Source organism: Hemitrygon akajei, chromosome 13 (genome assembly GCF_048418815.1).
Source record: "Hemitrygon akajei chromosome 13, sHemAka1.3, whole genome shotgun sequence".
In the NCBI taxonomy this organism is placed as follows: domain Eukaryota; kingdom Metazoa; phylum Chordata; class Chondrichthyes; order Myliobatiformes; family Dasyatidae; genus Hemitrygon; species Hemitrygon akajei.
Window position 1 is genome coordinate 31,994,727 of NC_133136.1, and position 13,177 is coordinate 32,007,903.

At 39.4% G+C, this 13,177-nt stretch overlaps 1 protein-coding gene across 1 annotated transcript in view; it reads right to left on the reverse strand.

The window, feature by feature from the left end:
- Window positions 1-6,208: 6,208 nt before the first annotated feature.
- stoml2 (stomatin (EPB72)-like 2) overlaps window positions 6,209-13,177 on the reverse strand; it is a 46,830-nt gene continuing 39,861 nt past the window's right edge. Inside the window, exon 10 of the mRNA XM_073064345.1 lies at window positions 6,209-6,877. Within this exon, the coding sequence (XP_072920446.1) occupies window positions 6,773-6,877 (105 nt within the window). The 3' untranslated portion in view covers window positions 6,209-6,772. The remainder of the gene's footprint in view (window positions 6,878-13,177) is intronic.

A 13,177-nucleotide genomic window follows, 5' to 3' on the forward strand; every position in this document is an offset into this window, starting at 1 on the left:
CCCCTCCCCCTTTCTTTCTCCCTAGGCCTCTTGTCCAATGATCCTTTCCCTTCTCCAACTCTGTATCCCTTTTGCCAATGACTTTTCCGGCTCTCAGCTTCACCCCACCCCCTCCAGTCTTCTCTTATCATTTTGCATTTCCCCCTCCCCCTCCTACTTTCAAATCTCTTACTATCTTTCCTTTCAGTTAGTCCTGACGAAGGGGCTCGGTCCGAAACATCGATTGTGCTTCTCTCTATAGATGCTGCCTGACCTCTCCTGTGTTCCACCAGCATTTTGTGTGTGTTGGTTGAACAATTTGTACATCTGTATTTGCTACAACACTAATCACAATCTTTAATGATTCATAAATACTGTACCTTCGATGCAGTTATTTATCTGCTACCAGCAAACGTGGAAATTAGATGCAGCTGGAAAAAATATATAATTTAATTAAAACATCAGTTCCCTAATTATTAATGGGAGAGGAGAAGGAAGAGAGAAAGATGGAGCAGGAATGGATAGGCAGAATGTGGGAGGGAAGGGATGATGAGGTTAGAAAAAGAGAGAGAGAAAGCAGCGAATACTAGGTCACGACATGCTAGATATAAACATGTCTCCACACATCCCTCCTGAGTGTTTCTTCTGTAACTTTATTCTGGATTCCCAATAAGCCTTGAGAAGATGGTAAGGAACAGCCTTCTGGAACCACTGCAGCCCTACTGTGAAGGTATCTCATGTTGGGGAGGGCAAATCAACATCTATTTCCCATCCCTAGTAGCCCAGTATAATACAAATGACTGCCTCAATATGATTTTTTTAGAGAACACTTAAGAGTTCATGTTGTTGGTATGTGATTAGAATTACATTAGGCCAGAATAGGTACAGTATATACTCGGCTTCATTCCCTGTAGAATTAGAGAATCCATGGAATTTCCAAGGCTGAATCATCAACTCTATTCTACTACAAATAGAAATGTAGAAACAGTTGATGCTGTAACTTGAAGGAAAGATCAGCCAAGGCTTTTGGAGACAGCACCACATTGTTGACTTTGCCTGTTTATATTTCTACAATCATTAATTTTTTTCACTTTTTGCTCAGGGCAAATTAGTTTTGTTCTTTACTGATTATAGCTTCTACTTCAAGATGAAATGAAACTCTTTAATGAAACAACTGGGCTTTTCCAAGCTCGTCACCATGTAGAAGCCTGTGGTTATGAAGTCACAACATATCACTTCAATAGTTTGAACACACTACTTTTGTATGGTGCATCCAGCTGCACAGGTATTACATCTCAGTAGTATTTGTATCAGAATGTTAATCAGATCAGTTTTGCATAACGCAGTTATTAGCAGGGTATGAAAAACTAAGGGAAATATATAGGGATGCTAAAGTTTTGAGGGAATTGTTGCACCATTCTTGCATGTAGCTTTGTTTCAGATTCTTTTCAAAGGAATTAAAATCCATCTGCATGTCATCTGTAAAACATTTGTTAGTCATTTTATGGTCTAGAACAGCAATTCATTTACTTTCTGAATGACACCAATTTGTTCTCTTTTCACTTTACATACATTTCTTGAAATTTAAAAATAATATTTTTGTTCATTATAACTATTCCAGTCCATTCCTTTTTTAAATAGGTTTTGTTCTAGTGTGATTTTAATTTCTGAATTAACATTCATTCTCATCATTTTAGAATATTGTTTTTCATAACTAGCTCCATTAAATGAATAACTATAATATTCAGCACTTGTGATGTTTCAGCAGGTCAGATAGTATCAGTGGAAAGAGAAATAGTTAACATTTCAGGTCAGGCTTCATCAGGACTGGGAAAGTAAGAAAACAGATTAGTATTAAGTTGCAGAGAGGATGTGGAAAGGATGACCAGAACAAAGGAAGCATCTGTGATAAGGTGATGTGATAAAAATTTAAAAAGCTTGACTCTGTTACAGTAACCATGAAACGACGAGGCTGTTGTGCAGCCATTCTGATTCACTGTCAAAATAAGAAATCTCATCTTTACTCAGCCTGGTCTACATCTGCATCCAGACCCATCCAAAATGCTTTTAACTGCTTTGTGTGTTCCATTTGGGGGTAAAGAATATATTCTTATATTGCCAGTGATGGGGAAAAGTATAGAAAATCCTCTAAACAATATTTAAAGATGTCCTGGTGTTCATATATAATGATGCCATGCAACACATCCGAGAACAGTTCTGCACCTCTAACATTAGCTGGCTTTCCCTGTCTGCAAGTTCTCCAGAAACACAGGAGAACACAAATCATAGTACAATAGTCTCTTTTATTATTTTGTACGTTGCACATTGGTAAATTATTATTGTGCATATTTTTATGTACTTTATAATTAGTTAAGCCTGCACATTGCTGAGTGTTTTTAAATGTTGCTGCTGTAATGAAAGAATTTCCCACTCAGGATCAATACTTACTATTATGATGTCAGGGTTACTCGGAGGATAAATTGCAAATGTCACCTGCACCTAGGATAGTGAGAGGGAACGTTCATCAAAGCAATGAAGTGAGGGTAGGTGCGAGTATGCGTGCACAGGGTAAGTAATGTGAAATGAAGTCAGGCTGTGTGAATGTAAAGGAAAATTGAGCCATTCTCATACCGTCCAAGGCACATTTTAAAATGTCCCCTTCTGATGGAAACAGAGGAAGTAGTTACCTGAAGTTGTTGAAGACAATATGGAATTCAGAAGGTCATAATATACCCATGCAAACTTCAGTATAATGGCATGGACACATGAGGTTGAATCACACATTTCTCCGCTCCCATCAAACAATATACAAAAGCCTGAAAGCATGTACTACCAGGCTCAAGGACAACTTCTATCCCACTGTTATGTCTCTTGAATAGGCCTGTTGTACGATAAGGTGGACTTTTGATCACAATCTACCTTATTATAATCTTGCACTTCATTATTTACCTGAACTGCACCTTCTCTATATCTTTGTACTTTATTCTGCATTGTTAACTGTTTTACCTCATTCTACCTCAATGCAGTTTATGCAGATTTGATCTGCACAAACAGTTTGCAATACCAACTTTCCACCAATCTTGGTACATGTGACAATATTAAACTAATATCTACACCGTATATCTGGTGTAATCCATTATAACTCATTTTAAGTCAAAGTATTTTATAATGTGAGGAACATTTATTACCTTTTCCTCAAAAATAAAGATTCAGGACCCAGAAAATTTCTGTCATTATAGGGTAACGGTAGCAAATTCCAAACATTTAATGAAATATGATACTTGCAAACAAGGAAAGCCAGCTAATGTTAGAGGTGGAGAACTGTTCTCAGATGTGTTACATGAGATCATCATATATGAACATCTTTAAATATTGATTAGAGGATTTTCTATATTTTTTCCATCACTGGCAATATCAGAATATATTTGCTATCCCCAAATATAGACTAGGCTGAGTAAGGACGACAGATTTCTTACTCTGGCAGACATGAGTGAATCAGAATGGCTTCACAACAGCCTCGCAGTTTCATGGTTACTGTAACAGACTTGAGCTTTTTTAAGATTTAAACAAATTTAAGTTTTCAACTCTTCTGCCATAAAATAACCGCTGCTTTACCAACAATCCTGAAATATGCAAGGAACGCTATCTTTGCACTGTTGAAGTACTGGCAAAAATGTAAAGATAACTTCAGCTGTCAGAGGAAAGTTTCAATCAGTCACCATAATCACCACACTCTTTCATTTGGAGCAAACTTGGATGACAATGCATTACGAGTCACTGCAGTGACAGTTTGAAATAAAAAGGCAGAACTGAAATAGGAACAAAATTCATAGTGAAAAGATCTCCATCTACACAACTAAAACTTTGTTTTCATATTATTTTGCACTAAAATGGCCCTCAGACACAGAATTAGCCTACAGGTATTGATGTCTTCTGATAACTATAGTGTTCAAGAAAGACAATTCAACTGAGATTTCTTCGAAAGGTTTTAATGCAGACAGTTGTAAACTAAATGTATTACTGTGTTAGTTATTTAATTAGAACACTTTCAGCAGTAAACTATTAAGGATTTGTCTTTGGGGTTTAAATAAAGTTGGTTGTGTCATATACTGTCTTCTATTGATTATTCTAGCAGTGATCCATATAATAAATTATATTCTATTTAATTACCATTTATTACATACAATTGCCAAGTTGAAATGGTGACCTCTTTTTCCCAAAATTATGGGGATTGAGAAAAGTTAATATGATATTGGTCAGATTTAAAACTTAGATCAGATACAATTTCAAATTCAGTAAACAGAAAACCTGTGAACAGAGGATTTAACTTGGAACAAAGGTATTATGAGGAAAGGATAACAACTCAAATTCATTACTTAAGAGTTCTTAGCTAAAACATTCTCCCAGAGGAATGTATAAGGTGAGGTTGTATAAGACATTGGTGAGACCGAACTTGGAGTATTGTGTGCAGTTTTGGTCACCGAATTACAGGAAGGATATTAATAAGATTGAAAGAGTGTTGCCGGGACTTGAGAAATTGAGTTACAGAGAAAGGTTGAATAGGTTAGGACTTTATTCCCTGGAGCGTAGGAGAATGAGGGGTGATTTGATAGAGGTGTATACAATTATGATGAGTATAGATAGAGTGAATGCAAGCAGGCTTTTTCCACTGAGGCCAGGGGAGAAAAAAACCAGAGGTCATGGGTTAAGGGTGAAGGGGGAAAAGTTTAAAGGGAACATTGGGGGGGGGGGGCTTCTTCACACAGAGAGTGGTGGGAGTGTGGAATGAGCTGCCAGATGAAGTGGTGAATGCGGGCTCACTTTTGACATTTAAGAAAAACTTGGATAGGTATATGGATGAGAGGGGTTTGGAGGGATATGGCCCAGGTGTAGATCAGTGGGACTAGGCAAAAAAAATGGTTCGGCATAGCCAAGAAGGGCCAAAAGGCCTGTTTCTGTGCTGTAATGTTCTATGGTTCTAGGAAGCCAAAGAAAAGAGTTAATTCTATTTGGCTCAAAGATTGTTCTAATTTGGAACTCAAGCTAAATTAAAATAACAGAACTTCAACCTACTCGTTCTGTATCATGGCCAACTACCCACGGATCTTAAACCTTTCATCTCAATTTACACCTTAGACATTTATTTCTACTGCAAATTTTGATCTGCCTGCAGTTGATACAGAATTGCTTTTATTAAATTGATGAGTAAATAGAATGTACTAAGTATTTATATTCTCAACATTTAAATATCAATCCTACTAAGATTCTAAGGTTAATAATCAGTTCAAAACATTTCTTTGACTACTGGCAAAGAAAATTCAATTTGTACATCTTCTAATGTGTTGAACAGGATGAAAGGTTATGCAGATGCTAATATAATTCAAACTAGTTGACGTAAGGCACTTCAACAAGCCAGATTTAGCCATTAAATCTTACATGTGAACCAAATAATTCATTCCAGAAGATTCATTGGTGCAGAGTGAAGGTGGCAAGTTGAGCTCAATATAATGCCCTCAGGAATATTCTTGTATTAATCTGTCTTTTACAAATGTTACCTTGAAATTGTGTCTGCCAGCCAGTTGTTCAAAGATAAAAGCCAATTAAAAATCCTGTATGATATAAAACACTTGACAGTAAAACATCAACCACACTATAGCAACAGCATAATTTGAGTAATTTTTTTCTTTCTCTCCAATGCTGCGTTGTTTACTTTTCAACCACAAGAGTGAGCAGATGGCCTGTTTGCAGGCTGCTATTGATGCATTTTGAGGAGGGAGGAAAGTATTATCTAATAAAAGAAAAAATATATACATTTGCCAGATCATGATTCACAGGCAGATTCTGCCAATGTGCAAGGTTACTTTCTGTTGAAGAGTTTGACAAAAAAAACTCATAGTTTAGCAGATACAATTACTAAAACTCCTTTAAACTTCACATTTAATTAATTACCTCAGCATTCACTTCTCAGCTGCTGCAAACTTGCTGATCCAGATTCATAGCCCAGACAATTGAGTATTGGTCCCATACCAACACCAGGTTGTCAGAAATAAACAGTTGTAATATTTCAAAGAATGGGCTTTTAAATTACTTCAAACATGCAGCATAAGTAAATATCCTGTTATACAACAATGGTTGTATTAACACACATTTTTAATTTGTTTTGGAACTATAAATCATTTCCTGTTTTAAAATTTGAAAAAAAGAGTTGCAATACGTTTGCTGTAATGCATCATGTTAAATTTTCTGTGTATTTTAATTGCATACATTTATCACAATTATATCAGATTTGTCATATTAGTCACATTTATTCCAAATAGCACCTTTTGTTTCTCCTTTCCATTTTTCTGACTTTCTCCTTTACACACAAACCCTCTCCCACCGAGGTTAACATCTCACATTTGGATCATCGCAAATACAACTGTTAATTTTTATCCCCATTTGAAAACAATATGAATAATTACATGACAAAACAAAAATACCAAGACCACAAACATTTACTTTTGAGGCTGAAAAAGAAATTATTAAACATTCAATTCATTTCTCAGGAAATTTTACAAATCCCTCCAAATCAATTCAACTATTTTTTTCTTATATCCATGATGGAGTTCAACAGAAGGCATATAAGCTACAGGCAGCCAACGATATCAATTCTTCTATGAGTATAAAATTGGCTGTGTCATGAATGAAACATATCTTCATCTCAGAACAGTCAGAATTTGTGAAATTCTGCAATTTCAATTTTCATTTGTTATTCAGTTGAAACCTCAGGTTGTTATGTCTCTGAATAAAATGTTCAATTTCCACTGGCTAGTGATGATTCATCAGTATCAGCAGCACCCCTTGTCAGTTTCTCTTTCATGGTCTCTGGTTTATTGAGGGCACTGTAAATTCCCATGGCCTTTAATGTATAAATGGAGATAATTAATATTCTTCCCAAAAAGCAGTCCAGTCAAAGCAATGACAGCAAATACAGTATGTAATTCAAACATACAGAATACACATTAAACACAAGTATATTGGCATTAAAAGCCAAATGCTCAGACTTTCTGTTAATGACAAATCAGTAATACTGAAATTCTACCAAATAAAGGCAGTGCAGTAAATCCGACAGAGCAGGAAGCGTTTCCAGGATTGATCTCTAGCATGAGTTAACAAAAATAACCCAGAGGAATCATGGACAATTAGGCCACAGATTGCTCTTCCATATCAATAACCTGGGAATAATCATTAGAAGGTCAAGTTGGCAATTTTGATTATTTTGCACTAAACTTTCTTGGAAAGGGTAAAGACTTGACATTTTGTTTGATGCATTTGTTCACATTCACATCAGGTTTCACAAATGAAGAATGGGAACTGAACTCTTGAATGATTGCCAGTATTTACAGAAACTTTTAAAAAGGCAAACAAAAATGAAACCCAAAATAATAGGGACTATAATTTTTAAACCTGCTTCTGATACGCCTGAAACCATATTCTGTATTTACGTTCCTGTGCACTATAGCATGCAAACCCACGACACAATGACACTGACGAGCAAATTTCCAGAAGTTCCAGCCAGCAGTTGGCACAATCTGGGTCATTAATTTTAACATTACATACTTCTGAAGATTACTCATAATTGAACAAGACACTTGGACCTTGGTTTCCAAGATTTTCTGCCATCTCTCTTGTTTCCATCACTGGAGGCAAACTGTCTACTGGTATCTTTTATAAACCCATCAATTCCAACAGTGATCTTGACTATACCCCTTTCCACCCTGTCTCCAGTAAAAATGCCAGTCCTTTGTTTCTGCCACATCTGCTCCCAGGATGAGGCTTTCCTTTCCAGAACACCAGATATGTCCTCCTCCTTCAAAGTATGGGGTTTCCCTTCCTTCATCAGTGATGCTGCCCTCACCTGCATTTTCTCCATTTCCCACACATCCGCGCTCACCCCATCTTTCTGCCACAACAACAGGGATAGAGTTCCTCTGGTCATCTACTACCTCATGAGCCTCCGTATCCAACACATCATTCTCCACAACTTCCACAATCTTCAAAGGGACCCTACCACCAAGCACATCTGTGACACACTGTAAGGTTTCACTGCTAAGGCTAATGTAATGGCTTCTATGTAATGTTCCATTGTTAAGGTAATGGTTTCTCTGTAGCGGCAATGTTTGAGTTATGACTAGAGATAACGGGGCTTTGGAATTCAGTGGCTATCCAATGGGAGAAATGTTGTTCTTTGTGTGTTTGGGAGCCGGGTTTTTTGCGGTCTTTTGTCGAAAGACGAAGAGGGAAGACGCGTGTGGAGAGACCTGGTAGACCACTGGACGGAGTGGACTGGGATCTGAGGGTCCAAAGGTCGGCAACGTTTGGAGGAGATCGATGGTGGAAGAATGACTACTGAGTGAGCAACAACGGGGACTTTGACTTTGACTTGGGCCCTTTTTTTTGGTTTTGTTTATTTTAATTACCAACCCTATATTCAGATTAAGATTCATAAAGACTATAATTTAATTGCATATGGTGTACTGTCTGATATTTTACGTTGTGGGTTTGTAACTGGGGGTACATTACACGGCATTCACACAAACGTGATTACCCAGTTTGGCGGGACTGAAGGCTGTTTCCCCTAGACAAACACAAGTGGGCGAGCCTGAGGGTCACAATTGTGGGGGCTCGTTCGGGATTGATTCCATTTGATGCTGTGTTTAAATCAGTGCAGGTATGGATGCTGCTGGGGTGGAACACATCTTAAACCCAGCCTCACTCTCCACTGCTCCCTTCGTGATTCCCTTGTCCATTTGTCCTTCCCCACTAATCCCCTTCCTGGCTCTTATCCCCACAAGTGGTACAAGTGCTACACCTGCCCATTCACCTCCTCCCTCACATCAATTCAGGGCCCCAATCAGTTCTTCCAGGTGAGGCAATACTTCACCTGCAAATCTGTAGGGGTCGTCTACTGTATCTGGTGCTCCTGGTGCAACCTTCTCCACATCAGTGAGATCTGATGCACTGTAGATTGGGGGGACAACTTTGTTGAGCATCTCAACTCCTTCCATAAAAAGCAGAATTTCCCAGTGGCCAACCATTTCAATTCCTATCCTCGTTCCTGTTCTAACATGTCTGTCCTTGGCCTCCGCTTCTGCCATGATGAGGCCACTCTCAAGTTAGAGGAGCAACATATCATGTTCAGTCCAGGTAGCCTCCAACCTGTTGACACGAATATGAATTTCTCCAACTTCCTGTATTTTTTCCCTCTCCCTCTTCTTCATTTTCTCACTCTAGTAATCCCACTGCAATGTGACCCCCAACCTATCCAGTGCCCTTATTGTGGTAACAACTCAAGGTAATTTAAAGGAACTTTATCAAACAGACTCTGATGTTGACCCAGGAAGAAATAAACTGAAATGAAGCTCACTCTAAGGGGCATTTTACAAGGGGGAAGAGTGGTTAAGAGGCAGGAACATTTAGAAAGGAACTCCAGAGCTTGGATGCCAGCAGTTGAGGATACAAAATGTGGAGCAATGAAAACTGGGTATACTCAAAAGGAAGGAGGTAGCATGGTCTAAGGAGATTTCTCACATATCACGCATGTGTGATGCATTTTATTTGGTGCCATCTTTAATCCCAGTTTTCCGGATGCTTTTTGAAATTTTGCACAGGGTACCTCATCAGCAATGCCATCTCCTCATATCACTCAAACAGTGTGTGTGTTTATGCTATTGTGTGTCTCTTGCTATTTTCTTTAATGGTCATTGGCAACCTGCATTCTTACTCAACAGCCATCTGAATCACTGTTTCCTTTCTACAACAGATAATTCAGTACTTCCTCTCTATATTTATTATAGAGTGGAAAAGAAACACAAGCCAGAAACATAACACAAGCAGCTTCACTTTTAGCTTCAGCATAATTTTATCAACAAATAAACTTAATCTGGAGTTGTGATACCAGACCTACAGATTTTTTTCCATTCAATCTCATTTTAGGTATATGTCTTCAATTTATCTTTGAAACTTCTTTTTATTCTTCATTGCCACATATTTAGCTTAGGTAAGCTACCGAAATAAAGTCTTTTTTTTCAGTCCAGTACTTAGATGTTACTCTTCTTTTGCCTTCACCTCTCAAAAGTGACCTCAAATCTGTTTTGGTCATCACTTTCCAAGTCTTCTTCAAGTTATTTTCCATTTTATTTCTATGGACAATTACGTAATTATCTCAGGGTCATTCTCAAAACTGTGATCAAATATTTATATTACTATTATGGGTTTGACAATTAGACTCTAGGAGGATCTGGACAGAGGTTGTACCTCTGATGTCTAACAGCTACACTCTACCTAGTAGAGTGGACAGGCATCACTGGTCCTCACCCATCTCTAAATCTCTCATGTCTGCCTCCAAGTGGTACACCCTGGTACACCGGTTCAGCTGGCGGGCTAAATGACGCGACGGCTGGTGTTAACACAGCACTATTGGGTGAAGGACTCTGTCAACAAAGTCACCATCCAAGGTGGATGAGGCCCCTGAAGAAGTACAATGGCCACGTGTTCCAGACTAGGGCGAGCCAGAGTTGGAGGACATTGGCTACTGTCTGGCCTAGAGAGGCATGGATGCCGCCAGGCCTCACCAACCAAAGACAAGTGACATGATGCACACAGCAATAGACCACATACTGGATCGGTTGTCGCCCGGGTCACCAAGGACTGCATCATCCGTTGCACGCCAGGACGGAGGTGTACTGGTGTAGGTGCACCACAGAAGATCTGTGCAAAGACTACATCTCATTAGCCACATAGAATGTGAGAACACTTGCTCAAGCAGGGAAACTGCAGGAGCTTGCACATAAGCTAGAGAGGTATATTTGGCACATCGTGGGACTCCACAAAGTCAGACTACAGTGGAGAATTTGACAAATGTGTCAGTGGCGTAGCACTTCTTGTCAACAAGAGCATTAAGAAATCAGTACTCATGTACCACCCAGTCTCCAACAGGGTTATTTCCATTTGCCCTAGAACAGCACCTTTCAACATCACAGTAATACAGGCTACGCACTAACAACTGACTACGAAGATGGCTAGGTACAGGAATTCTACACCCAACTCCAGAGCACTGTTGACAACGTGGACAAAAAGTACATTCTAATCATCCAGGGGGACTCGAATGCCAAGATGAGTGAAGACGTACTGGAAGACTGGAAGGAATTCTGCAGCCCCTCATGTAATACCGTAACCAACAAGCAAGGATTGTGCCTACTTGGGTTTGCCAGCTACAAAAACATGGTATTTGCAAACACCCTTGAAGAGCACAAGGCATCATGACGCTGGACCTGGCATGCACCCAATGGAATACATCATAGCCAAATTGATTATATACTGGTGCAGAACTGGTTTGGTCTGGAGTCAAGAGAGCCACAACAAAGACGTTCCCAGGTGCTGGTATTGGAAGTGACCATGACCTGGTGATAATGAATTTTAGAATCAGTCTGAAGAAAGTCAAGAAGCCCAAGAACATCAGAATGAAATTCAACTTGGACAGATTCCATTGCTGAATCCTTCAAAGCTACAGTTGGAAAATTTACCCCACTGCTGACACTTGACGAAAATTCTGATGTGTTGACAGCTAAGTTCAGTGATGATAGAAACAGCCAATGAGATACTTAGAAAACACTTGCCAGAAAACCCAACCCTGGATAACAGAAGATCCTGGAAATGCGTGACACTAGAAGAGACCTGAAGAAAACTAAGAACAGAACAACTGGAGCTGTAGCGCATCAGCAAGAAGATCAGGAAAAAGCATGATCAAGGCCAAGGAAGATTGGATTGAGAGATAGTGTACAGAGACAGAAGATAGCCTGAACAAGTTCATTCCAAATTGTGAACTAAACAGAGATAGTCAAAAGTCAACATCTTCCAAGACAAAGAAGGAAACTGTCTCACAGAAGGTGAAGATATTTTCAATATATGGACGGAGTATTGTTCAGATCTTTACAACCATCAGACCCAAGGAGACCCCAGCATACTCGCAAGCCAGGACTTGTCAAACGATGATGACTTTCCAATTCTCCAGGAAGAAGCAGGAGCAGCCAGAAGATCGCAGAAGAATGGGAGAGCTGCAGGAATAGACAGCATCCCAGCTGAGCGGATAAAACATAGAGGAGAAACACTGAAAGACATCCTCACCAATATCTGCAACAAAATCTGGCAGACCAGGCAATGGCCAATGCCCTGGACAAAAATCACTCATACTCTCTCTCCTCAAGAAAGGCAATTTACAGCAGTGCCAGAATTATAGAACCACAAGTCTTACCAACCATGTAAGCAAAGTGATGTTGAAATTCATCTTGAACAGACTGAAACCACAGGCAGAAGAAATAATCACCAAAGAGCAGCATGGATTCAGAAGTGGAAGTAGTACAACAGAACAGATACTCAACCTCCGAGTACTGTGCGAGAAATATAACCAACATCAACAGGACATCCTCCACATGTTCAGACTTCAAGGAGGCATTCAATAGGGTGTGGGGCATGATGCACTCTGGGCCACAATGAAGAGACACAACATGGGCCAGAAGCTGATCCAAACCACCAAGTAGTTCTACACCAAGGCTAGCAGTGCAGCACTTGTTCAAGGCACTGTTGCAGAGTGGTTCCACACCTTGTTGGAGTCTGATAAGGCTGTCTCCTTTCACGCAAGCTGTTCCAACATTTTCCTAGATCAAATAATGGCAGATGCCCCGGAGACCATATTGGTACAGTCAGCATTGGAGGACAGATCATAACCAACCTCAGGTTCGCTGATATCATTGATGGGCTGGCAGGAAGTGAGGATGAATTAGCCTGCCTTGTGAACCATCTGGATGATACATCTATCAAATATGGCACGGAGATCAGCACAGAGAAAACCAAGTTGATAAGAATAAGGAGCCAATCACAACAAAAATTACAGTCAGTGGACAAGAACTAGAGACTGTCAAACAGTTCAAGTGTCTTAGAGCCATCATCAACCAAGAAGGATCAATGCCTGAAGTCCTTGCAAGGACAGCCCAAACAACAGCAACACCGACTAAACTAATCAGGAGAGACAATAACATTGCTCACAGATCCAAGTTGAAACTCCTGGATGAAGTTGTGCTCTCCATCTTCTTGTAGGCATGCAAATCATGGACTTTGACAACAGAACTACAAAAGAAGATCCAGGCAGTAGTAATGAGAT